Source organism: Pristiophorus japonicus, chromosome 17 (assembly GCF_044704955.1).
Source record: "Pristiophorus japonicus isolate sPriJap1 chromosome 17, sPriJap1.hap1, whole genome shotgun sequence".
Lineage (NCBI taxonomy): Eukaryota > Metazoa > Chordata > Chondrichthyes > Pristiophoridae > Pristiophorus > Pristiophorus japonicus.
This window is the reverse complement of record NC_091993.1, coordinates 122,864,332-122,887,579: the sequence shown is the minus strand read 5'-3', so window position 1 is coordinate 122,887,579 and position 23,248 is coordinate 122,864,332. Positions and strand designations below refer to the sequence as shown.

Genomic DNA, 23,248 nt, shown 5'->3' with positions numbered 1-23,248 from the left:
CGGCTGGGCCAGCGGCCTTGGCACCCAAGAGCCTAGCCGAACCCGCCGCCATAATTGTCCATCCAACAAAAAAATAAATAAATAACACGGCATCGCCAGCAGCGCCACCTCCCCTTTAAGGGCAGTCGCACCGCCCAGCTTCAGAGAGTGTACCGACGGCAAAAGCAGTCGGTGGCACCGACTAGCGGCAGCGTCGCTCCCGCGGGCAATTCCGGGAAAGGGGCCGCCAGAGGCCTTATAGAAAAGGGACAATTTCAGCCCCAAAGCCATGCAGCACCTCAGACTGATCCAATACTTTGCTGCTCTCCCCAAGTTTGCCAGTACCGCGGCACCGCTGGTCTGTGGTACGGCAGGAGAGAAGGTCCTTTTGCACTGAGCAGCTTCCAGCCACGACTGCCCCCGGTGTTTTATTTCTTGCCTCGGAGTTTTGGAGTTCCGAAAGAGACTCTGCGATCCTGCGGGGTTCGTGGCCAATCGCCGTGTGCGACATGCCTGAACCCTCCAGACCGCGGTGTAAATGAGATAGACGTTACGTGGAGAGACTGGAGAAGCTGGGAGTGTTCACCTTTGGAGCAGAGAAGGTGAAGGGGAGGCTTACTAGAAGTGTTCAAAATTATGAAGGGTTTTGATAGATTAAATAAGGAGGAACTGTTTCCAGGGGCTGGAGAGCGCTGGTAACCAGAGGACACAGATTTAAGATATTTGGCAAAAAAATCCAGGGCGGGGGGAAATGAGGAGTTTTTTTACGCAGCGAGTTGTTTTGATCTGGGATGCACTGCTTGAAAGGACAACGGAAGCAGGTTCAATAATAACTTTCAAAAGGGTTTTGCATAAATATTTAAACGGAAAAAAATTTCAGGACTGTGGGGAAAGAGCAGAGGGAGTGGGAATAATTGGAGCGCTCTTTCACAGAGTCGGCACAGCCTCCTTCTGTGCTGTATCATTCCATGATTTATATGTGGGATTTGGTGCAAACATAAGCTTTGAAGTTTGGAATGACAAGGAAAAGACAAATAATGGGATGGAAATCTCGTCTCTCTCGTCCTTGCAAGATTCCAGTTTGCTCCCAGATTTTAAATTTTGTTTGTTCCCTCGTGTAGAGTATGCAGACACCTTTAGTAATGACTCCACGAGGTAAGGTATGATGCTAAACTGTGTAGACCTGTGGTTCTCTATTTGCAGCTCCTGAGTGAGGACACCAAGCTGTGCGCTCCTTTTTATACTGGGTTACCTGCAGTGTTACAGACATCACACAATAAACAAGCATGCATATATAACAACTCGGGCATCTGACATGTGTGGAAAACCCATCACGATGCTTACGGGCCTCCAAATCAACCGAGTGTGAAACCAAGACATTTCTATTTGTCCAATACAGAGTGCATGCTCTCTCTTGCCACAGGGACTCCTCCTCCCACTCACCTCCGCCCAGGTAGCTTAGGTACAGCTTGGCAGAGCCATTGTCTGAGGACTCTGGCTAACTCTGTGCAGTTTACAGTACAGAGCCCTGCTCAGCTTCCTGTTGTTTGCCCAGTTCAGGCATGCAACCCATCTGGGCACTGGCTTACAAGGTTATCGGAACCGGAGTGGGGAGATCCGAATTTTGCACCAGAGAGGGTGCAGAGGAGATTTACGAGGATATTGCTGGGACTGGAGAATTTTAGCTATAAGGAAAGATTGGATAGGCAGGCGTTGTTTTCTTTGGAACAGAGCAGGCTGAGGGGAGACCCTATTGACGTGTAGAAAATTATGAGAGGCCCAGATAGGGTGGATAGCAGAGGAGTCACCAACCAGGGGTCATAGATTTAAAGTAATTGGTAGGAGGTTGAGAGGGGAGTTGAGCGGGAATGTTTTCACCCAGAGGGTGGTGGGGGTCTGGAACTCACTGCCTGAAAGGGTGGTAGAGGCAGAAACCCTCACCACATTTAAAAAGTACTTGGATGTGCATTTGAAGTGTCGTAACCTACAGGGCTACGGACCAAGAGATGGAAAGTGGGATTCGGCTGGGTAGCCCTTTGTCGGCCACGATGGGCCGAATGGCCTCCTTCCGTGCTGTAAACTTCTAGGATTCTATGAAATCACAGCCACTCTCTGTGATAGAACGTGGAAGGGTAGACCTATCAGTGAGCCATGGTAACTGATCAATCATCAACATGGCCTCGAAGGTAGAGATTAGCTTGATTTAAAAAAAAATATTCATTCACAGGATGTGGGCATCGCTGGCAAGGCCAGTATTTATTGCCCATCCCTGATCACCCATGAGAAGGTGGTGGTGAGCCGCCTTCTTGGACTGCTGCAGTCCGTGTGTGAAGGTACTCCCCACATTGCTGACTTTGTCGTAGCGGTTTGATAGAGCTGTGCATCTCGCTGGGCTATTTAGAGTCAACCACATTGCTGTGGGTCTGGAGTCACATATAGGCCAGACCGGGTAAGGACGGCAGATTTCCTTCCCTGAAGGACATCAGTGAACCAGATGGGTTTTTACAGTAATAGTCACCATTACTGATACTAGCTTTTTATTCCAGATTTATTTAATTAACTGAATTTAAATTCCCCAGCTGCCGTGGTGGGATTTGAACTTGTGTCTCTGGATCATTAGGGCCAGGTCTCAGGATTACTGGTCCAGTAACATAACCACTGTGCTACTGTACTCTATATTCAGGTAACTTATTGCCAATCTCCCACTGGGAATTGGCTCAAGACTGTCGTTTTTGGAAACACTTTGAGCTCGAAATGGGATTATCCAAATCTCTCAGAGGGCAACCCATACAGAACCACGGCCTCAGAATGAACAAATCGCCTCATGGAACCCAATTGTATTTACGCTTTAGCATCTAGGTGTTTGCCTCTCCGGCACCCATTCCTGTACTATAGGTGCAGCATCCAGAATCTGGAACCCTCGGGACCGAGGCTGTTCCGGATTCCACGTTTTTCCGGGTTTTGCAACGTCTTTCTGATGTCACGAATCCGGAAAACCTGAGCCCAGGTTCGGGTATTTCCAGATTTCGGAACGTCAGAAAGGGATGGGGGTGAGTGGCGATCGCCGAAGGGCTGTTCAGGCTGCCTGCCCCGTCAATGAGGTCATCGGACGGGGCCCAGCCGGAGAGGAGGTGTTCGGGCGGGCCCACCGCCGAGGTGGCTCCGAGGTAAGGGCAGCAGCAAGGCGAGGGGTGGTGAGGCGAGGGGTGGTGAGGCGAGGGGCGGTGAGGCGAGGGGCGGTGAGGCGAGGGGCGGTGAGGCGAGGGGCGGTGAGGCGAGGGGTGGTGAGGCGAGGGGCGGTGAGGCGAGGGGAGGTGAGGCGAGGGCCGGTGAGGCGAGGGCTGGTGAGGCGAGGGGCGGTGAGGCGAGGGGCGGTGAGGCGAGGGGTGGTGAGGCGAGGGCCGGTGAGGCGAGGGGCGGTGAGGCGAGGGGTGGTGAGGCGAGGGGTGGTGAGGCGAGGGGCGGTGAGGCGAGGGGTGGCGAGGCGAGGGGTGGTGAGGCGAGGCCCGAGGTCGGGCAACAGGGCGAGGCGAGGGACGGTGAGGCGAGGGGCGGTGAGGCGAGGGGCGGTGAGGCGAGGGGTGGTGAGGCGAGGGGTGGTGAGGCGAGGGGCGATGAGGCGAGGGGCGGTGAGGCGAGGGGTGGTGAGGCGAGGCCCGAGGTCGGGCAACAGGGCGAGGCGAGGGACGGTGAGGCGAGGGGCGGTGAGTCGAGGGGTGGTGAGGCGAGGGGCGGTGAGGCGAGGCCCGAGGTTGGGCAACAGGGCGAGGCAAGGGGCAGTGAGGCGAGGGGTGGTGAGGCGAGGGGTGGCGAGGCGAGGAGCGGTGAGGCGAGGGGTGGTTAGGCGAGGGGTGGTGAGGCGAGGGGTGGCGAGGCAAGGGGCAGTGAGGCGAGGGGTGGTGAGGCAAGGGGCAGTGAGGCGAGGGGTGGTGAGGCGAGGCCCGAGGTGAGGCAGGGGTGGTGAGGCGAGGCCCGAGGTGAGGCAGGGGCGGTGAGGCGAGGCCCGAGGTCGGGCAACAGGGCGAGGCAAGGGGCAGTGAAGCGAGGAGTGGTGAGGCGAGGGCCGGTGAGGCGAGGGGTGGTGAGGCGAGAGGTGGTGAGGCGAGGCCCGAGGTCGGGCAACAGGGCGAGGCAAGGGGCAGTGAGGCGAGGGGTGGTGAGGCGAGGGGCGATGAGGCGAGGGGCGGTGAGGCGAGGGGCGGTGAGGCGAGGGGTGGTGAGGCGAGGCCCGAGGTCGGGCAGTGGGACGAGGCGAGGGACGGTGAGGCGAGGGGCGATTAGGTGAGGCCCGAGGTGAGGCAGGGGCGGTGAGGCGAGGCCCGAGGTCGGGCAACAGGGCGAGGCGAGGGGCAGTGAGGTGAGGGGTGGTGGGGCGAGGCCCGAGGTGAGGCGAGGGACGGTGAGGCGAGGGGCGGTGAGGCGAGGGGTGGTGAGGCGAGGCCCGAGGTCGGGCAGTGGGACGAGGCGAGGGATGGTGAGGCGAGGGGCGGTGAGGCGAGGGGCGGTGAGGCGAGGGGTGGTGAGGCGAGGGGTGGTGAGGCGAGGGGCGGTGAGGCGAGGCCCGAGATCGGGCAGTGGGATGAGGCAAGGGACGGTGAGGCAGGGGCGGTGAGGCAAGGGGTGGTGAGGCGAGGGGCGGTGAGGCGAGGGGCGATGAGGCGAGGGGTGATGAGGCGAGGCCCGAGATCGGGCAGTGGGACGAGGCGAGGGACGGTGAGGCAGGAGCGGTGAGGCGAGGGGCGATGAGGCGAGGGGTGGTGAGGCGAGGCCCGAGGTCGGGCAGTGGGACGAGGCGAGGGACGGTGAAGCGAGGGGCGATGAGGCGAGGCCCGAGGTGAGGCGAGGGGCGGTGAGATGAGGCCCGAGATCGGGCAGTGGGACGAGGCGAGGGGCGATGAGGCGAGACCCAAGGTCAGGCAGTGGCGGGACCTCGTGTTCAGCAGGGTCGGTGGGTCCAGATTCTGGAACATTTTCGGCATTCCGGACAACTCTGCCATCAATCGGTCCGGAGTCCTGATTCCGGAACATTCCGGACCTCCGAATTTTGGACGCTGCACCTGTAATAGTTGAGATTACACATGAGGCCATTGATTAACTACACCCATCAGTCAAGGCACCAAAGTCACCGACTGCATGAGTCAGTAAGAAAGTGTTATTGAAGGCCGGCTATCGGGTTTGGGCCCACACAGCAGGGTTGACTCCAAAGTATTTGACTGACTTTGAAACCCATTGTAGAACTTCTCTGATTCTCACGTTTCGCAAAGGGCAACTAGGGATGGGCAGTAAATGCTGACCTTGCCAGCAATACCATGCTCCAATTGATTCCTAGACCACGGTTAACTGTTCCTGCAGACTTTATGTTTCTGCTGTATTTTCCCTTGAATATCTTGAGGGAGATTTTACAAATCAGGGTTCTTGGCACAGAATATCGTGCGATGTGAATGCATCTCAATAATTCAGGCACAGAATCCAACTCCTCCTGCACAATTTTCCTACATTCCCCACATCTGAATTCACAATACACAATCCTTTCATATAAAGGAATAACATTGGAACTTACTCTCCACTTGCCTGGATGAGTGCAGCTCCAATAACACTCAGCACCATCCAGGACAAAGCAGCCCCCTTGACTGACACCCCATCCACCACCTTCAACATTCACTCCCTCCACCACCGGCGCACCGTGGCTGCAGTGTGCACCATCTACAAGATGCACTGCAGCAACTCGCCAAGGCTTCTTCGGCAGCACCTCCCAAACCCACGACCTCTACCACCTAGAAGTACAAGGGCAGCAGGCGCATGGGAACACCACCACCTCCACGTTCCCCTCCCAGTCACACACCATCCTGACTTGGAAATATATCGGCTGTTCCTTCATCATCGCTGGGTCACAATCCTGGAACTCCCTCCCTAACAGCACTGTGGGAGCACCTTCACCACACGGACTGCAGCGGTTCAAGAAGGCAGCTCACCACCACCTTCTCAAGGGGCAATTAGGGATGGGCAATAAATGCCGGCTTTGCCAGCGACGCCCACATCCAGAGAACGAATAAAAATAACAATTGCCGCTATGATTACAAATTGCATCGACATTCTCCCCTGTAGCGAGACATAGTAAATAAAGCAACTTATAAACACATTGCCATGACAACAAGGGAAATTTGTAAAGACAAATCCATTTGTAAGCCTTCAATTATTTCGCCGCTTACCACTAAAAGGTTGGCAAAAAGATCTAGTCCTTCAGCATCCAACCTAGGAAAAAACACAAAACGTAAAACATTTTCAGCCAGACAAGGAGATCGGAATCATGTCATAGGTAAGAACATAAGAAATAGGAGCAGGAGTAGGCCATATGGCCCCTCGAGCCTGCTCCGCCATTTAATACGATCATGGCTGATCCGATCATGGACTCAGGTCCACTTCCCTGCCCGCTCCCATAGCCCCTTATTCTCTTATCGTTTAAGACGATTTAAATAGACATCGCCTAGCAGTAATTGTTGCTGATATTGGTGGATGAACAATTAAAGCATGCATCTGAAATTCCTCTGTCCGAGTTCTAGTGGCAGTGTTAACCCATTTAAAATCACGTGTTAATGCTGTGTTAAAATAGTGACAGAGAAATGTCACAGGAACACAATCTATTAAAGAATGAAAACATCCACCTGATAGGGCAGAGGGTTTAACGTCTTATCCGAAAGACAGCACCTCCGACAGTGTAGCACTACCTCAGTATTATCTACATGGCACAGGTCAGGAGTGTGATGTAACACTCTCCACTTGCCTGGATGAGTGCAGCTCCAACAACACTCAAGAAGTTCGACACCATCCAGAACAAAGCAGCCCACTTGATCGGCTCCCCATCCACCACCTTCAACATTCACTCCCTCCACCACCGGCGCACCGTGGCTGCAGTGTGTACCATCTACAAGATGCACTGCAGCAACTCGCCAAGGCTTCATCGACAGCACCTCCCAAACCCACGACCTCTACCTCTACCACCCTCGAAAGACAAGGGCAGGAGGTGCATGGGAACACTATCATCTTCAAGTTCCCCTCCGAGTCACACACCATCCCGACTTGGAAATATATCGGCCGTTCCTTCATCGTCGCTGGGTCAACATCCTGGAACTCCCTCCCTAACAGCACTGTGGGAGCACCTTCACCACTGCAGCGGTTCAAGAAGACAGCTCACCACCACCTTCTCAAGGAGCAATTAGGGATGGGCAATAAACACTGGCACCCGAGGAATGAATTTTTTTTAAACTGCACTGGAAGTGCTGCCTGGAGTTTTGTATTCCAGTCCCTGGAATGGAACTATGAACCCACAACCTTCTGCCACAGAGGCGAGGGTGCTGCTCACTGAGCCACAGCTGACACCCGTGTGGATGCTGCAACACATACAAATATACACTTCACTGTAACACATAGTTGGCAGTAAGGGAGGAATAAAGTGGATGGTTTACCAGTGTACCTGGGAACGTGGTTTATCATCGGTTGGGGTCGATAATAAGGGAAATTATAAGCCTTGAATTCTTCGTTGGATGTTATTCCCGACCATGTGTCTTCCGTTGGCGTACCTGGAACAAGACAGATACTTATAGTTCAGGATAACTAAAGAGTAATTAATTGCACAACAAATGATTCAGGGGCACAGTCTCAGGATAAGGGGTCGGCCATTTAGGACTGAGATGAGGAGAAATTTCTTCACTCAGAGGGTGGTGAATCTTTGGAATTCTTTACCCCAGAGGGCTGTGGAGGCTCAGTCATTGAATATGTTCAAAACAGAGGTCAATAAATGTTTGGGAATGAAAGGAATCAAGGGATATGGGGATAGTGCAGGAAGGTATTTGTGGTAGAAGATCAGCCATGATCTCATTAAATGGCAGAGCAGGCTCGAGGGGCTGAATGGCCCACTCCTGCTCTGAATTCTTATGTTCTTATTTATTGATTGAAGATCCGAGCTCAGTTATCCATTCTGCATTTACCTATGGAGACTGGGTTTAAATGGAAGGTTGTAGATAAGCAGATGGTGGTTTGGTTTCACAGGTATAGATGGTCCATATAGCCTTTATGTTTAGAGGTCAGGATTACACAAGTAAAATAAAATACAGCATGCAGTCGTTCTCACACCACAGGGTTGGGAGAGGGGAGAGAAGCATCCCGAGCAGGAGGACCAGGAAGAAACTATTGGTCGTAATGTATTCCAATATGTCAATAGGTTGTTGGTTAATTCTGTACTCTTCAGCTGTTTGAGCTAACTCTGTATTCTATAGAAAGGAAGAGTGGATATACAGAGGTGGAGAGTGAGAGAGGGGAAGAGGTAAATGGAGAGAGATAAATGGAGAAAGGGAGCGGGAAATGGAGAGAGGAAGATGTAAATGGAGAGAGGGAGAGGGAAATGGAGAGAGGAAGATGTAAATGGAGAGAGGGAGAGGGAAATGGAGAGAGGAAGATGTAAATGGAGAGAGGGAGAGGAAAGTGAAGAGAGGGAGAGGGAAACAGAGAGAGGGAGGGAAACGGAGAGAGGGAGGTAAATGGAGAGAGGGAGAGGTAAATGGAGGGAGGATTTCTGAAGATAAAGCTAAAAATGATTTGAGGCTAGTCGGAAACTGAGCTCAACTAAGCCAACGCAAAATCAAACCAAACCAACAGAAAAGATAATGTACATTCTCAAAAATATAAACATTAGTTAAAAAAGTGAACTTACTTGAATTGACAATGACTACAGTAGGTAATGTGACCATCCAGCCACAGAGCCTTTACCAAATTTTGTAATCTTGAACCTCCCTTATCCGGAACTCTCTTATCCAGAACCACCCCTCGTCCGGAACCATCCCCGGCCATCACATGCGCAGAACTCCAACATGAACAAATTGAAGTCCTTCCTCGCTGCCGACTCCCGCAATCGCTGGCCTGACCCTGCGATCCACCAGCCCCTCCCCACCTCATGGTCTCTCTGCCGCACTCCCAGCCCCAAGCCAGCCAGCCCCAATATCCCTTTACTCAGTACCTGTACCATCCAATTTAACGTGACCACCCCTCGTCTGGAAAAATCCCTTATCCGGAACAGGCCAGGTCCCGAGGGTTCCGGGTAAGGTACGATCAACCTGTACTTTTTCAGTTTATTAGGGGTGCATTTTGCTTTCTTAATGAAAGCCTGCAAATGGGCTACCCTCTTTGTCCTGAACACAAACTGCTAAACTCTAGGCTTGCTGATCACATGGGGGACTGGGTGGGACAGGCCAGGAGTGTTCTTGGTGTCTCAATCACAGTCCATCAATGCTCCACTCACCTAAAAGCCTGAAAATTAAGTGTAATTCCTCCTTCACCGTGGAACCAGGGAACAATGGCCTCCCGGCAGCCATTTCATACAGGATACAACCAACTCCCCTGGAAACACAGAAAAAAGACAGACTTATATAGCACCTTTCACGACCACTGGACAACTCAAAGCATCTTACAGCCATTTAAGTACTTTTTGGAGTGTAGTCACTGTTGTAATGTGGGAAAAGCGGCAGTCAATGTGCGCACAGCAAGCTCCCACAAATAGCAATGTGATAATAACCAGATAATCTGTTTTAGTGATGTTGATTGAGGGATAAATATTGGCCCCAGGACTGATAGATAACTCCCCTGCTCTTCTTCAAAATAGTGCCATGGAATTTTTCACATCCACAGAAGAGGGCAGACGGGGCCTCAGTTTAACGTCTCATGTGAAAGACAGCACCTCTGACAGTGCAGCACTCCCTCAGCACTGCACTGGAGTGTCAGCCTAGATTTATGTGCTCAAGTCTCTGGAGTGGGACTTGAACCCACAACCTTCTGACTCAGAGGCGAGGGTGCTACCCACTGAGTCACTGGCTGACACTCACAGAGGACAACAACAACAACTTTTATTTATATAGCACCTTTAATGTAGTAACACATCCCAAGGCTCTTCACAGGAGTGTTATAAGACAAAAATTTGACACCGAGCCGCATAAGGAGAATTTACGGCAAATGACCAAAAGCTTGGTCAAAGAGGTCGGTTTTAAGGAACGTCTTAAAGGAGGAAAGAGAGGTAGAGAGGCGGAGAGGTTTAGGCAGGGAGTTCCAGAGCTTAGGGCCCAGGCAACAGAAGGCACGGCCACCGATGGTTGAGTGATTATACTCAGGGATGCTCAAGAGAGCAGAATTAGAGGAGCGCAGACATCTCGGGGGGGTTGTGGGGCTGGAGGAGATTACAGAGATAGGGAGGGGCGAGGACATGGAGAGGTTTGTAAACAAGGATGAGGATTTTGAAATCGAGGCGTTGCTTAACCAGGAGCCAACATAGGTCAGCGAGCACAGCGGGTGATGGGTGAGCGGGACTTGGTGCGAGTTAGGACACAGGGCAGCGAGTACAGGATTGATGGGTGAGTGGGACTTGGTGTGAGTTAGGACACGGGGCAGCGAGCACAGGGGGTGATGGGTGAGCGGGACTTGGTGTGAGTTAGGACACGGGGCAGCGAGCACAGGGGGTGATGGGTGAGCGGGACTTGGTGTGAGTTAGGACACGGGGCAGCGAGCACAGGGGGTGATGGGTGAGCGGGACTTGGTGCGAGTTAGGACACAGGGCAGCGAGTACATGATTGATGGGTGAGTGGGACTTGGTGTGAGTTAGGACACGGGGCAGCGAGCACAGGGGGTGATGGGTGAGCGGGACTTGGTGTGAGTTAGGACACGGGGCAGCGAGCACAGGGGGTGATGGGTGAGCGGGACTTGGTGTGAGTTAGGACACGGGGCAGCGAGCACAGGGGCGATGGGTGAGCGGGACTTGGTGCAAGTTAGGACACGGGGCAGTGAGCACAGGATTGATGGGTGAGCGGGACTTGGTGTGAGTTAGGACACGGGGCAGTGAGTACAGGATTGATGGGTGAGTGGGACTTGGTGTGAGTTAGGACACAGGGCAGCGAGCACAGGGGCGATGGGTGAGCGGGACTTGGTGTGAGTTAGGACACGGGGCAGCGAGTACAGGATTGATGGGTGAGCGGGACTTGGTGTGAGTTAGGACACGGGGCAGCGAGTACAGGATTGATGGGTGAGTGGGACTTGGTGTGAGTTAGGACACGGGGCAGCGAGTACAGGATTGATGGGTGAGCGGGACTTGGTGTGAGTTAGGACATGGGGCAGCGAGCACAGGATTGATGGGTGAGTGGGACTTGGTGTGAGTTAGGACACGGGGCAGCGAGCACAGGGGCGATGGGTGAGCGGGACTTGGTGCGAGTTAGGACACGGGCAGCCGAGTTGTGGAAGACCTCAAGCTTACGTATTGGAATAGCCATCTATCCAGTGACACACTCTGTAATATTGTATCAGTCGACACAAAGATATACATTGTAACAGGTCTGTGGATTCTAACCAGCTCAGTCTAGGATAGAGCTATTACCTGTGGCAGACTCAGTTATAGTCGGTCCATTCATTACGGCAGGTTCTGATTACAGCAGGTTAATATTGCATGGATTACATGGATGCACAGAGCAGTGCTCATGTAACGCTATGTTGTTGAGTATGCCCGAGGCACTACACTCACTGTGCAAAATAGCTGAGACAGGTGTAATATTATACCATGCTATGTGAAGGAAACATTAAAATTTGTTGGAAATTCTCCCGATGGCTGAGAAGTATTACAAATTAAACCTTGGAGAACAGCCATGTGTAAAAGATGTTCAGTGACCCAGTCTCTTACAGTAGAATGCCGGGAAGCATATGTGACGTTGAGGACTGCAGTTATCACTGGGGCAGTTACAGAAATACAGGTACAATGTCTCAAATCCGGCAACTTTGGGACCGAGAACGGTTGCCGATTTTTGGATTTTTCTGGATTTCGGACAAGAAAACCAAGAGCGTACGTATGCTACCGAGACAGACAAAGTACTGATGGTGGCGTGGGTCGGGTCGGGCCGGGGCAAGGGTCATTGGGCAAGGCCCGGACCATTCGCACGCCATTTAAAACATAGCGGCGAAGCCGATTACTAGTCCGACCCGCTGGTTTTTGGACAATAATTCCGGATTTTATTTTACTGATTATCAAATGGGATTTTCTCAAAAATATCCGGTTTACGGACAACTCCAATTTTCGGACAGTCGGATTTGAGACGTTGTACCTGTAATACCATGGCTATGAAATTAAACACTTGCAATTATATAGCGCCTTTCATTACCTCAGGACATCCCAAAGCACTTAAAATGAAGTACTTTTGAAGTGTAGTCACTGTTGTAAAGTAGGGAAACGTGGCAGCCAATTTGCGCACAGCAAGCTCCCAAAAACATTGCTGTTTTTGGATAATGCTGTGCGTAAGTGTCTTCACTTCAAAAATATTTCATTGGCTGTAAAGCGCTTGAGGTCGTGAAAGGCGCTACATAAATTCATGTCTTTCTTTCTTTGATAGAAAGGTATTGAATGTCAGATTAAGGTCTGTTATCGGCATATGTTTTGATGTTATCCCATCGTGTACAGGAAATGTCCTGTCGGTAAAATCTAAAGGTTTGGAGAGATGTAATGGTTTTTATTTTCTAGCAGCTATGCTCACCACATGTCGATTTGCGTTGAGTATTCGGTGGAGCCCATGAGGACATCGGGGGGTCGGTACCACAAGGTTACCACCTCATTGGAGTAGGTTTTGGTGGGAACAGATTTTGCTCTTGCCAGACCTGAAAGGGAAATAGTTAATACCGTTTGAATGGGGTGACTATTCACCAACATCGCAGCACTGCCATCCACTTCGTACAGATTTTTTTCCTTCCCCCCGATCTCAATCCGTTCTGGACGTCTTTGAGATCAGGAGATTGACCTTCTCCCCGTGTCCATTAACTCCACTCTGGACTAGCCCCCAGAAGGTTCGCCAGGGATAATTATCCTTTCTGCATACCCCCACACCCCACTGCAACCCCTCAGCACTGCACTGAAATGTTCGGCTATATTTATGTGCTCAAGTTCCTGGAGCGGGACTTGAAACTGCAACCTTCTTGACTCAGAGGTGAGTGTGCTGCCCTCCTGAGCCGACTTAGGTACGCAGCGGGATGCGGGAATGAAGTGAATTCATTCTCGGGATGTGGGCGTTGCTGGCAAGGGTGGCATTTATTGCCCATCCCTAATTGCCCCTTCAGCAGGTGGTGGTGCGCCTTCTTCTTAAGCACCCAGTGCCATGTGGTGAAAATATTCCCACAGCGCTGTCAGGTAGGGAGTTAAAGGATTTTGACCGAGCGACAATGAAGGAGTGGTCGATATATTTCCAAATGAGCTTGGAGGTGGTAGTGCTCCCATGCGCCTGATGCCCTTGCCCTTCTAGGCGGTGGAGGTCGTGGGCTCAGGAGGTGCAGCCAACTAGGTTTGCCTTCGCCCCTTGGCTACCAACCCATTGGCACTGTACCCAGCAGCAAACCCTCTACCCTCCTCGCACTCATTGTGGCTCAGCTTTGCAGTGCTACCTGATGGCATTCTCCGCAGTGACTATCTCTACAGATTACAAGCTGGCATTCAAACATACTGTCCGTTTACATTTGCCATCCACAACGTTGCACCTCCACCAGTCGCTGACTATTGGCAAAATCCACAACAAGCTGTGTTGGCACGGGTGAGAAATCATTCACATCTGGTCCCCAACCCTTTGTGTGTCTCTATTTTATCAACTCCCTCCTACTCTTTCCCCTTCTCTCAAGTTTCTTCTCTTATCATAGAATCATAGAATAGTACAGCACAGAAGGAGGCCATTCGGCCCATCGAGTCTCCGCACGCTCTTTCGAAGAGTAATCCAGTTCGCCCCACTCTCCCGCTCTTTCCCCATATCCCTACAATTTTTCTCCTTCCAAGTATTTATCCAATCCCCTTTTGAAGGCGACTATTGAATCTGTATCCACCGCCTTATCAGGCGATGCGTTCCAAATCCTAACCACTCATTGCGTAAAAATGTTTTTCCTTGTGTTGCCTCTGGGTTTTTTTGCCAATCACCTTAAATCTGTGCCCTCTGGTTCTCGACCCTTCAGCCATTGGAAACAATTTCTCTTTATTTACTCTCGCTAAACTCTTCATGATTTTAAACACCTCTATCAAACCTCTTATTTTCAAATATGTCATCCCAAATACTCTTCCTGCATCCCCACTGTTTGAAATTAAAGCTCATTGCACTCTTCTGCATCTAATTCTTTCCTAAGACGGCTAAGTCACAGGAACATCGGAGCAGGAGGAGGCCATTCAGCCCCTCGAGCCTGTTCCGCCATTCAGTCAGATCATGGCTGACCTGTATATTAACACCATCCCTGCCTTGGTTCCATAACCCTTAATACCCTTCCCTAACAAAAATCTAGCAATTTCTGTTTTGACATTTTCAATTGACCTCTGCCCCCCCCCCCCCACCCCGCCCAGCCTTGACAGCTTCTTGGGGAGACATTTCCAGATTTCCACTTCCTTCTTTGCTTCCTGACAGCACTCCTGAACGGCCTGACTCTAATTTTAAGGTTGCGTCCCCTTGTTCAGAACTCCATGCACCAGAGGAAATCATTTCTTTCCATCTAACCTATCAACTCCTTCGGTCATCTTAAACACCTCAATTCGATCACCCCTTAATCTTCTGCAACCTCGAAATGGAACCCTTTCAGCCCCAGTATCATTCCGGTGAATCTCCCTGCTCCCCCTACGAGGCCGATATGTCCTCCCTGAGGCACGGGGCCCAGAACTGGACGCAGTGCTCCATGGCCCTCTCCTTAGCCTCCCTCAGTCTCCGTCAGCCGATTAAAGACCCAAGCTTCATGTCACCGAGTCTCTGTGTTCTGAGCTGCCCCACTTTCTCTTACTAATAGGAACATAGAACAGGAGGAGGCCATTCACTGATGTCCCTTTAAGGAAAGAAATCTGCCGTCCTTACCCGGTCTGGCCTACATGTGACTCCAGTCCCACAACAATGTGGTTGACTCTCAACTGCCCTCTGAAATGGCGGCTCACCACCACCTTCTCGAGGGCAATTAGGGATGAGCAATAAATGCCGTCCTTGCCAGCGACGCCCACATCTTGTGATCGAATAAAATAAATTCAACCTCTCGAGTCTGCTCCGCCATTCAATGAGATTGTGGCTGATCTGTGACCTAACTCCATATACTCCATATACCTTGGCCCCATATCCCTTAATACCTTTGGTTAACAAAAATCTATCAATCTCAGATTTAAAATTAACAATTGACCCAGCATCGATTGCCGTTTGAGGAAGAGAGTTCCACACTTTTGTCCTTTGTGTGTCGAAGTGTTTCCTAATTCCACTCATGAAAGGTCTGGCTCTCGTTTTTAGACTATGTCCCCTAGTCCTAGACTCCCCAACCAGCGGCAATATTTTCTCTCGATCTACCCTCTCTGTTCCCCTTAATATCCTGAAACCTTCAAGCAAATCATCCCTTAACCTTCTAAATTCCAAGGAATACAACCCTAGTTTGTGTAATCTCTCCTTGTAACTTAACCCTTGGAGTTTACGTATCATTCTTTACAAACCTAGCGATGATCTTTTCTATTGGTCTTCACTTAGCTTTCCCCGTAAAGTATGTCGCCTTGGCACTCTCTACAATACTAGCCTGTGCACGCTTCCCGAGGGCACTCACTGAGACACTTCCCTGCGGCCTTTTGTCTATCGGGGTGGGATTTTCCACGCAGTAATACCCAAGATACAATAGCCCATGAGATGCCGTACGCCCTGCCCATCATCACTACCATCATCATCATCATCATAGGCGGTCCCTCGAAACGAGGATGACTTGCTTCCACGCCAAAAAAGGATGAGTTCACAGATGTTTCAATGAAGGAACTAATATTCCAGATCCCGAACTACATGTTGAAGGGTGGAAGATGCCTGTGCGTGGATTTTGTTTAACGTGGGGTGGCCGTTGCACACCAGCCACCACACGGGCTTGACAGAGCTAGGTCTTGGTCCAGTGGCAAGGGTTAACCAAGACGACTGGAGACCAGCTCTGCTGCACAGACCTAGTGCGTGCACACATATCGCACAGTGTGGGCTGCCCCTGGGCCCCTAGCCCCGAACTCACGCCTCCCCTGGGCCCCGATCACATCCCTCCACAGTCTCTCGTCACTCCTTCGCCCCTCTCTGCTACCAGTGTCACACGTGAGGGAATCGCCAGCTGGCACACAAAGAGTCGGGGTGGGTGGGGCGGGGTGGTATGGGGGGGGCAGTTTCCCCACACTGGATTCACCCACACGCCTGGGATGGTAACCACCTGTTCTAGCGACGCGGACAAAACGTAACAAAAGATAAAGCGGGATTTTGAAAGGAGAAGGGGGTGATGAAAAAAAATCTCACCGAAATCGGCAAGCTTTAACTCTCCCCGTTCGTTGATGAGCAAGTTCTGTGGTTTCAGGTCTCGGTGCAGAACCTTCCTCTTGTGGCAGTACGACAAGCCCCTCAGAAGTTGGAACATGAATATCTGTGTCAGCGGAAGCATCACATTATTGACAAACATCACAGCGCTTTCTTTCTCAATTTTATTTCTGCGTCAATTGTTATTTCCCACCCCTCCGCCTTTTTGAAAACTCCATGGGGAAAGGGGGTGTTCCATTTTGATTTTTGGACGATCGACCGGGGCTGGGGGAAGTGCGATAGTCGCCCCTGCCCCCCACATTCCAGGGGTGAAGAGCTCCCCCCCACCACCCCCCCACCGTACCCCACGATTTTCGAGGTTCTCAGCCTCATTTAAATCTGGCCAGGCGAGCTGCGGTGAGCCAAACAGGCGATCCCACTCCATCACGCCTGGATTGAGGCCTTGAGATCGGGTAGGCAGGGGGGAGAGGGGGGGGGGAGGCAGCAAGGGAAGTCGCAGGGATGGGGGTTGGAGGGGGCGAGATGTCACGATCGCAGAGGGTGAGGGTAGCTGATATCAGCGGCCCAGATTATTTCTAGCGCTACTGGTCCTCCGAGGCCCGCTTACCTTTGACCCGGGCCTCTTCGGACTCCATGGTCCATGGAACAGGCCAGCGTAAGGTACAGATTCTAACCCCGACCTAAAATGGCAATCAGGGTCCTATTTACTGCCATTGGAGGCAGTTCAGAGAAGGTTCACTCGGTTGATTCCTGAGATGAAGGGGTTGGTCTTATAAAGAAAGGTTGAGCAGTTTGGGCCTGTACTCATTGGAGTTTAGAAGAATGAGGGATGATCTTCTAACTTGTAAGATTCTGAGGAGGTTTGACAGGGTAGATGCAGAGAGGATGTGGAGGCCAAGTCACTGAATATATTTAAGAGGGCGATAGATAGATTTCTAGAAACAAAAGGCATCAAGGGGTATGGGGAAAAAGTGGGAATATGGTGTTGAGATAGAGGCTCAGCCATGATCATATTGAATGGCGGTGCAGGCTCGAAGGGCCGAATGGCCTACTACTGCTCCTATTTTCTCTGTTTCTTTGTTTCCCCTTGTGGGGGAATCTGGAACTAGGGGGCATAGTTTCAGAATAAGGGGCTGCCCATTTAAAACGGAAAGGAGGAGGAATTTCTCCTCTCAGAGGGTCGTGAATCTTGGGAATTCTTTGCCCCAGAGAGCTGTGGAGGCTGGGTCATTGAATATATTTAAGGTGGAGATAGACAGATTTTTGAACAATAAGGGAATAAAGGGTTATTGGGAGCGGGCAGGGAAGTGGAGCTGAGGCCAAGATCAGATCAGCCATGATCTTACTGAATGGCGGAGCAGGCTCGAGGGGCTGTATGGCCGACTCCTGCTCCTATTTCTTATGTACGTCACAGGATCTCGATTTCCATATTAAAAAATGGGCCTGTACTGTCTCTCTCCTCCTTTAAGACACTCCTTAAAACCTACCTCTTTGATGAAGCATCCGTCTTGATACCTCCTTTTGTGGCTTGATGTCAAAATGCTTTTATTGCCGGCACTTTTGGGATGTGAAGTGGGCTGTGTCAATGTAAGTCGTTGTTGGAACAGGCACGTTGGTCACACTTTCAAAATGGCAGCAGCCGCAGTGTATGAATACCGAGCAGGATTGAAGTCTCTCCCTCTGTTCTTACATACAATCATAAAAATCTACAGCCATTTCGGCCCATCCTGTCCGCGCCGGCCGACAAAGAGCTACCTAGCCTAACCCCACTTTCCAGCTCTGGGTCGGTAGCCCTGTAGATTACGGCACTTCAAAATGCAGATCCAAGTAATTTTTAAAGGCTATGAGGGTTTCTGCCTCTACCACCCTTTCAGGCAGTGAGTTCCAGACCCCCACCACCCTCTGGGTGAAGAAATTTCCACTAAAATCCCCTCTAGACCTTCTACCAATTACTTTAAATTTATTCGCCCTGGTTGTTGACACCTCTGCTAAGGGAAATAGGACCTTCCTATCCACTCTATCTAGGCTCCTCATAATATTACACAACTCAATTAGGTCTCCCCTCAGCCTCTTCTGTTCCAGAGAAAACAAACCCAGCCTATCCAACCTTTCCTCATAGAATTACAACAACAACTTGTATTTATATAGCGTCTTTAACATAGTGAAACATTCCAAGGCGCTTCACAGAGGTATTATGAGATTTAAAAAATTGACACCGAGCCACATAAGGAGGAATTAGCGCAGGTGACCAAAAACTTGGTCAAAGAGGTCAGTATTAAGGGGCATCTTGAAGGAGGAAAGAGAGGTAGAGAGGCGGAGAGGTTTAGGCAGGGAGTTCCAGAGCTTGGGGCCCAGGCAACAGAAGGCACGGCCACCACTGATTGAGAGATTATAATCAGGGATGCTCAAGAGGGCAGAATTAGAGGAGTGCAGACATCTCGGGAGTTGTGAGGGCGGAGAAGATTACAGAGATAGGGAGGGGCGAGACCATGGAGGGATTTGTAATCAAGGATGAGAACTTTGAAATCGAGGTGTTGCTTAACTGGAAGCCAATGTAGGTCAGCACAGAAACAGGCCTTTCGGCCCAACCAGTCTATGCTGACGTTTATGCTCCACACGAGCCTTCTTCCACACCTCTTTGTCTCACCCCATCAGCATTTCTGGAAATAGGAGATCATGCCAGGAGATCTGAGAGACACTGTAATTGTGACCATCTTCAAGAAAGGTGACAAGTCCGACTGCGATAATTACAGAGGAATCTCTCTGCTGTCGACCACCGGGAAAGTCATCGCAGGAATCCTCCTCAATCGCCTTCTCCCCATGGCTGAAGAGCTCCTCCCAGAGTTGCAATGCAGATTCCGCCACTAAGGGGCACAACAGACATGGTCTTCACCACGCGGCAGATACAAGAGAAATGCAGGGAACAGCAACAACCCTTGTACGTGCCTTCTTTGATCTTACAAAAGCCTTCAACACTGTTAACAGTGAGGGATTATGGAGCGTTCTCCTCAGATTCGGCTGCCCTCAAAAGTTTGTCACCATTCTCTGCCTGTTCCACGATGACAAGCAAGCCATGATCCTGACCAATGGATCCATCACAGACCCATTCCATGTTCAGACCAGGGTCAAGCGGGGCTGTGTCATCACACTAACCCTCTTCCCGATCTTCCTTGCTGCAATGCTCTATCTCACCCTCAGCAAGCTCCCCGCTGGAGTGGAGCTAAATTACAGAACAAACGAGAATCTGTTCAACCTCCGCCTTCTCCAGGCCAGATCCAAGGTCGTCCCATCCTCCGTCATTGAAATACAGTATGCAGACAACGCCTGCGCCTGCGCACACTCGGAGGACGAACCCCAAGCCATCGTCAACACCTTCACCGAGGCATACGAGAGCATGGCTTACACTAAACATCCGTAAGACAAAGGTCCTCTACCAACCTGCCTCCGCCACACAGCACGACCCCCCGGTTATCAAAATCCACAACGAGGCCTTGGATCACAGGAACCATTTTCCATACCTCAGGAGTCTACTATCAGCAAGGGCAGACATCAACAATGAGGTCTAACACTTCATTGTTGATGCCTGCCCTTCAATGCGCCATTGCAGTCTTTGGTCGCTTGAGGAAGAGAGTGTTTGAAGACCAGGACCTCAAACCCGGCACCAAGCTCATGGTCTACAGAGCAATGGAGATACCCGTCCTTCTATATGGCTCAGAGACATGGACTATGTACAGCAGGCACCTCAAAACACGGGAGAAGTACCATCAACGGTGCCTCCGCAAGATCCTGCAAATCCACTGGCAGGATATGCACACCAACGTCAGTGTTCTTGCTCAGGCCAACATCCCCAGCATCGAAGCATTGACCACACTTGACCAGTTCCACTGGACGGGCCACATCGTCCGCATGCCTGACACGAGACTCCCAAAACAAGCGCTCTACTCGGAGCTCCGACACGGCAAGCGAGCCCCAGGTGGGCAGAGGAAACGCTTCAAGGACACGCTCAAAGCCTCCTTGAAAATTTGTAACATCCCCACCGACACCTGGGAATCCCTGACCCAAGACCGCCCAAAATGGAGGAAAAGCATCCAGGAGGGCGCTAAACACTTCGAGTCTCTTTGCCGGCAACAAACTGAAGCCAAGCGTAAATAGTGGAAGGAGAATGTGACAACCCAAGCACTCCAGTCACCTGTTCCTTCAACCACCGTCTGCCCCACCTGTGACAGAGATTGTAGGTCCCACATTGGACTCTTCAGTCACCTGACAACGCATGTTCATGTGGAAGCAAGTCATCCTCGACTCCGAGGGATTGCCTATGATGATGATCCTTCTATTCCTTTCTCCCTCATGTGTTTATCTAGCCTCCCCTTAAATGCATCTATGCTTTTTGCCTCAACCACTCACTGTGGTAGCATAAGAACAGAAGAACATAAGAAATAGGAGCAGGAGTAGGCCACCTGGCCCCTCGAGCCTGCTCCGCCATTCAATAAGATCATGGCTGATCTGATCATGGACTCAGCTCCACTTCCCTGCCCGCTCCCCGGAAACTTTCACTCCCTTATCCCTCAAAAATCTGTCTATCTCCGTCTTAAATATATCCAATGACCCAGCCTCCACAGCTCTCTGGGGCAGAGAATTCCACAGATTTACAACCCTCAGAGAAGAAATTTCTCCATCTCTGTTTTAAATGGGTGACCCCTTATTCTAAGACTATGCCCCCATAGTTTTAGTTTCCCCTATGATTGGAAATATCCTCTCTGCATCCACCTTGTCGAGCCCCCTCATTATCTTATGTTTCGATAAGATCACCTCTCATTCTTCTGAACTCCAATGTGTATAGGCCCAACATGCTCAACTATCTTCATAAGTCAACCCCCTCAACTCCGGAATCAACCTCGTGACCCTTCTCTGAGCAGCCTCCAATGCAAGTATATCCTTCCTTAAATACAGAGACCAAAACTGTACACAGTACTCCAGGTGTGGCCTCAGCAATACGAGTTCTTCATTCTCAACACTCCCTGGCTAAAGAAGTTCCTCCTGAATTCCCTATTGGATTTATTAGTGACTATCTTATATTAATGGCCTCTAGTTTTTGTCTCCGCCCACATTCCAGTTTTATGTCACAAGGTAATGGACATGTGACCACCGCCCTGTTGTGCCACCAGATGGCAGTGTTTCATTGTACTGTTCTCAAATTCCCTCTTTATAAATGTTTTTAAAATTCTCCTGCAATTTCCAATAATCAAATCCTTTTTAAAATAATGGGGGAAATAAAAAGATGTGAGCGATATGTTTTCTGGGTGAAAATCTTGGAGGGGCCGAGGTGATGGGAAGGTGACTGCTTACTTCCCTCACAAGAGCTGGGGGGGGGAAAAGACTGAAAAGAGAGGTACAAACCCTGAGGTCAGAGGTAAGATTCTACTGAGCTGATCCAAGGGACGCTAGAGTTGATCACATCGCTCGACCCATTGGGGAGAACCGGTGGCGAGGGGGGGGGCAAATTTGTCCGGAAAGATTCCAGCTCTCGACCGCTGGACAGCGTCGCGATCAACCGTGACGGTCCCCGTGATCGAATAGCCTGCCAGCACTGGTCGTCAGGGATCACCCAGGAGCAGCGGCCACCCTGTACAACGTGGCAAAAGGGGCGGCCTTGGCCCCCGAGACCATCTCAGTGAGAGGAAGGAGGGCAAAATACTGGAAAGAAACATTAAAATAAAGCCGAGAGGGGAAAATTAATGTTAGAAAATCAGTAAGAACCCTTTGTACAACTAGCAGCCTCTGTGTGCTGCCTGCTCACCATTGTAACGTATCTGTGTACCTTTTACAACAACAACTTGTATTTGTCTAGCGCCTTCAATGTTGTAAAACGTCCCAAGGCGCTTCACAGGAGCGATTATCAAACAAAATTTGACACCGAGCCACATAAGGAGATACCAGGACAGGTGACCAAAAGCTTGGCCAAAGAGGTAGGTTTTAAGGAGGGTCTTGAAGGAGTCGAGAGAGGCAGAGAGATTTAGCCTGGGAGTTCCAGAGCTTCTGGCCCAGGCAGCTGAAGGCACGGCCGCCAATAACGGAGCAATTAAAATCGGAGCCAGAATTGGAGGAACGCACAGATATCTCGGGGGGGTTGTTGGGCTGGAGGAGGTTACAGAGATAGGGAGGGGGGAGGCCGTGGAGGGATTTGAAATCAAGTCTGAGAAAAAAACTTTTTTTTAGAAATCGGAGCAGGAGTCGGTCATTTGGCCCCTCGAGCCTGCTCCGCCATTTAATAAGATCATGGCTGATCTGATCATGGACTCAGCTCCATTTCCCTGCCCGCTCCCCATAACCCTTTATTCGCTTATTGCTCAAAAATCTGTCTATCTCCGCCTTAAATATATTCAAAGACCCAGCCTCCACAGCTCTCTGGGGCAGAGAATTCCACAGATTTACAACCCTCTGAGAGAAGAAATTCCTCCTCATCTCAGTTTTAATTGGACGGTCCCTTATTCTGAGACTATGTCCCCTAGTTTTAGTTTCCCCTATGAGTGGAAATATCCTCTCTGCATCCACCTTGTGGAGCCCGCTCATTATCTTATATGTTATCTTGTATAATCAAGGCATTGCCGGACCGGGAGCCAGAGTAGGCCAGCGAGCACAGGGGTGATGATGAAAATGATGATAATGATGATGGGTGAACGGGACTTGGTACGAGTTAAGTTACAGAAACATGCCGACAATGAAATTGTGCAAAAGCTGCCAGTTATGGGAGTTGGACCTTTTTCCTTGTTCTTTACCATCACAAACTGTACAATTGGTTTCAGCCTGTTCTCTCGGGTTAATTATTTAAAGAAGCATGGAGACTAGCCGTGGTATTAGCTCGAGTGGATGCAACGATGCCAAAACATTCTTTGAGCAACATTACCAGCTCACTGGACATCACGTCACCTTATTGC

At 50.8% G+C, this 23,248-nt stretch overlaps 1 protein-coding gene across 1 annotated transcript in view; it reads right to left on the bottom strand.

The window, feature by feature from the left end:
• Window positions 1-23,248, bottom strand: part of LOC139228306 (cyclin-dependent kinase 18-like) — a 135,779-nt gene that overhangs the window by 11,565 nt on the left and 100,966 nt on the right. The window contains exons 9-13 of the mRNA XM_070859486.1: window positions 16,296-16,419; window positions 12,531-12,651; window positions 9,272-9,369; window positions 7,451-7,556; window positions 6,189-6,231 (exon numbers count right to left, since the gene is read on the bottom strand). Coding sequence (XP_070715587.1) covers window positions 6,189-6,231; window positions 7,451-7,556; window positions 9,272-9,369; window positions 12,531-12,651; window positions 16,296-16,419 — 492 coding nt within the window. The remainder of the gene's footprint in view (window positions 1-6,188; window positions 6,232-7,450; window positions 7,557-9,271; window positions 9,370-12,530; window positions 12,652-16,295; window positions 16,420-23,248) is intronic.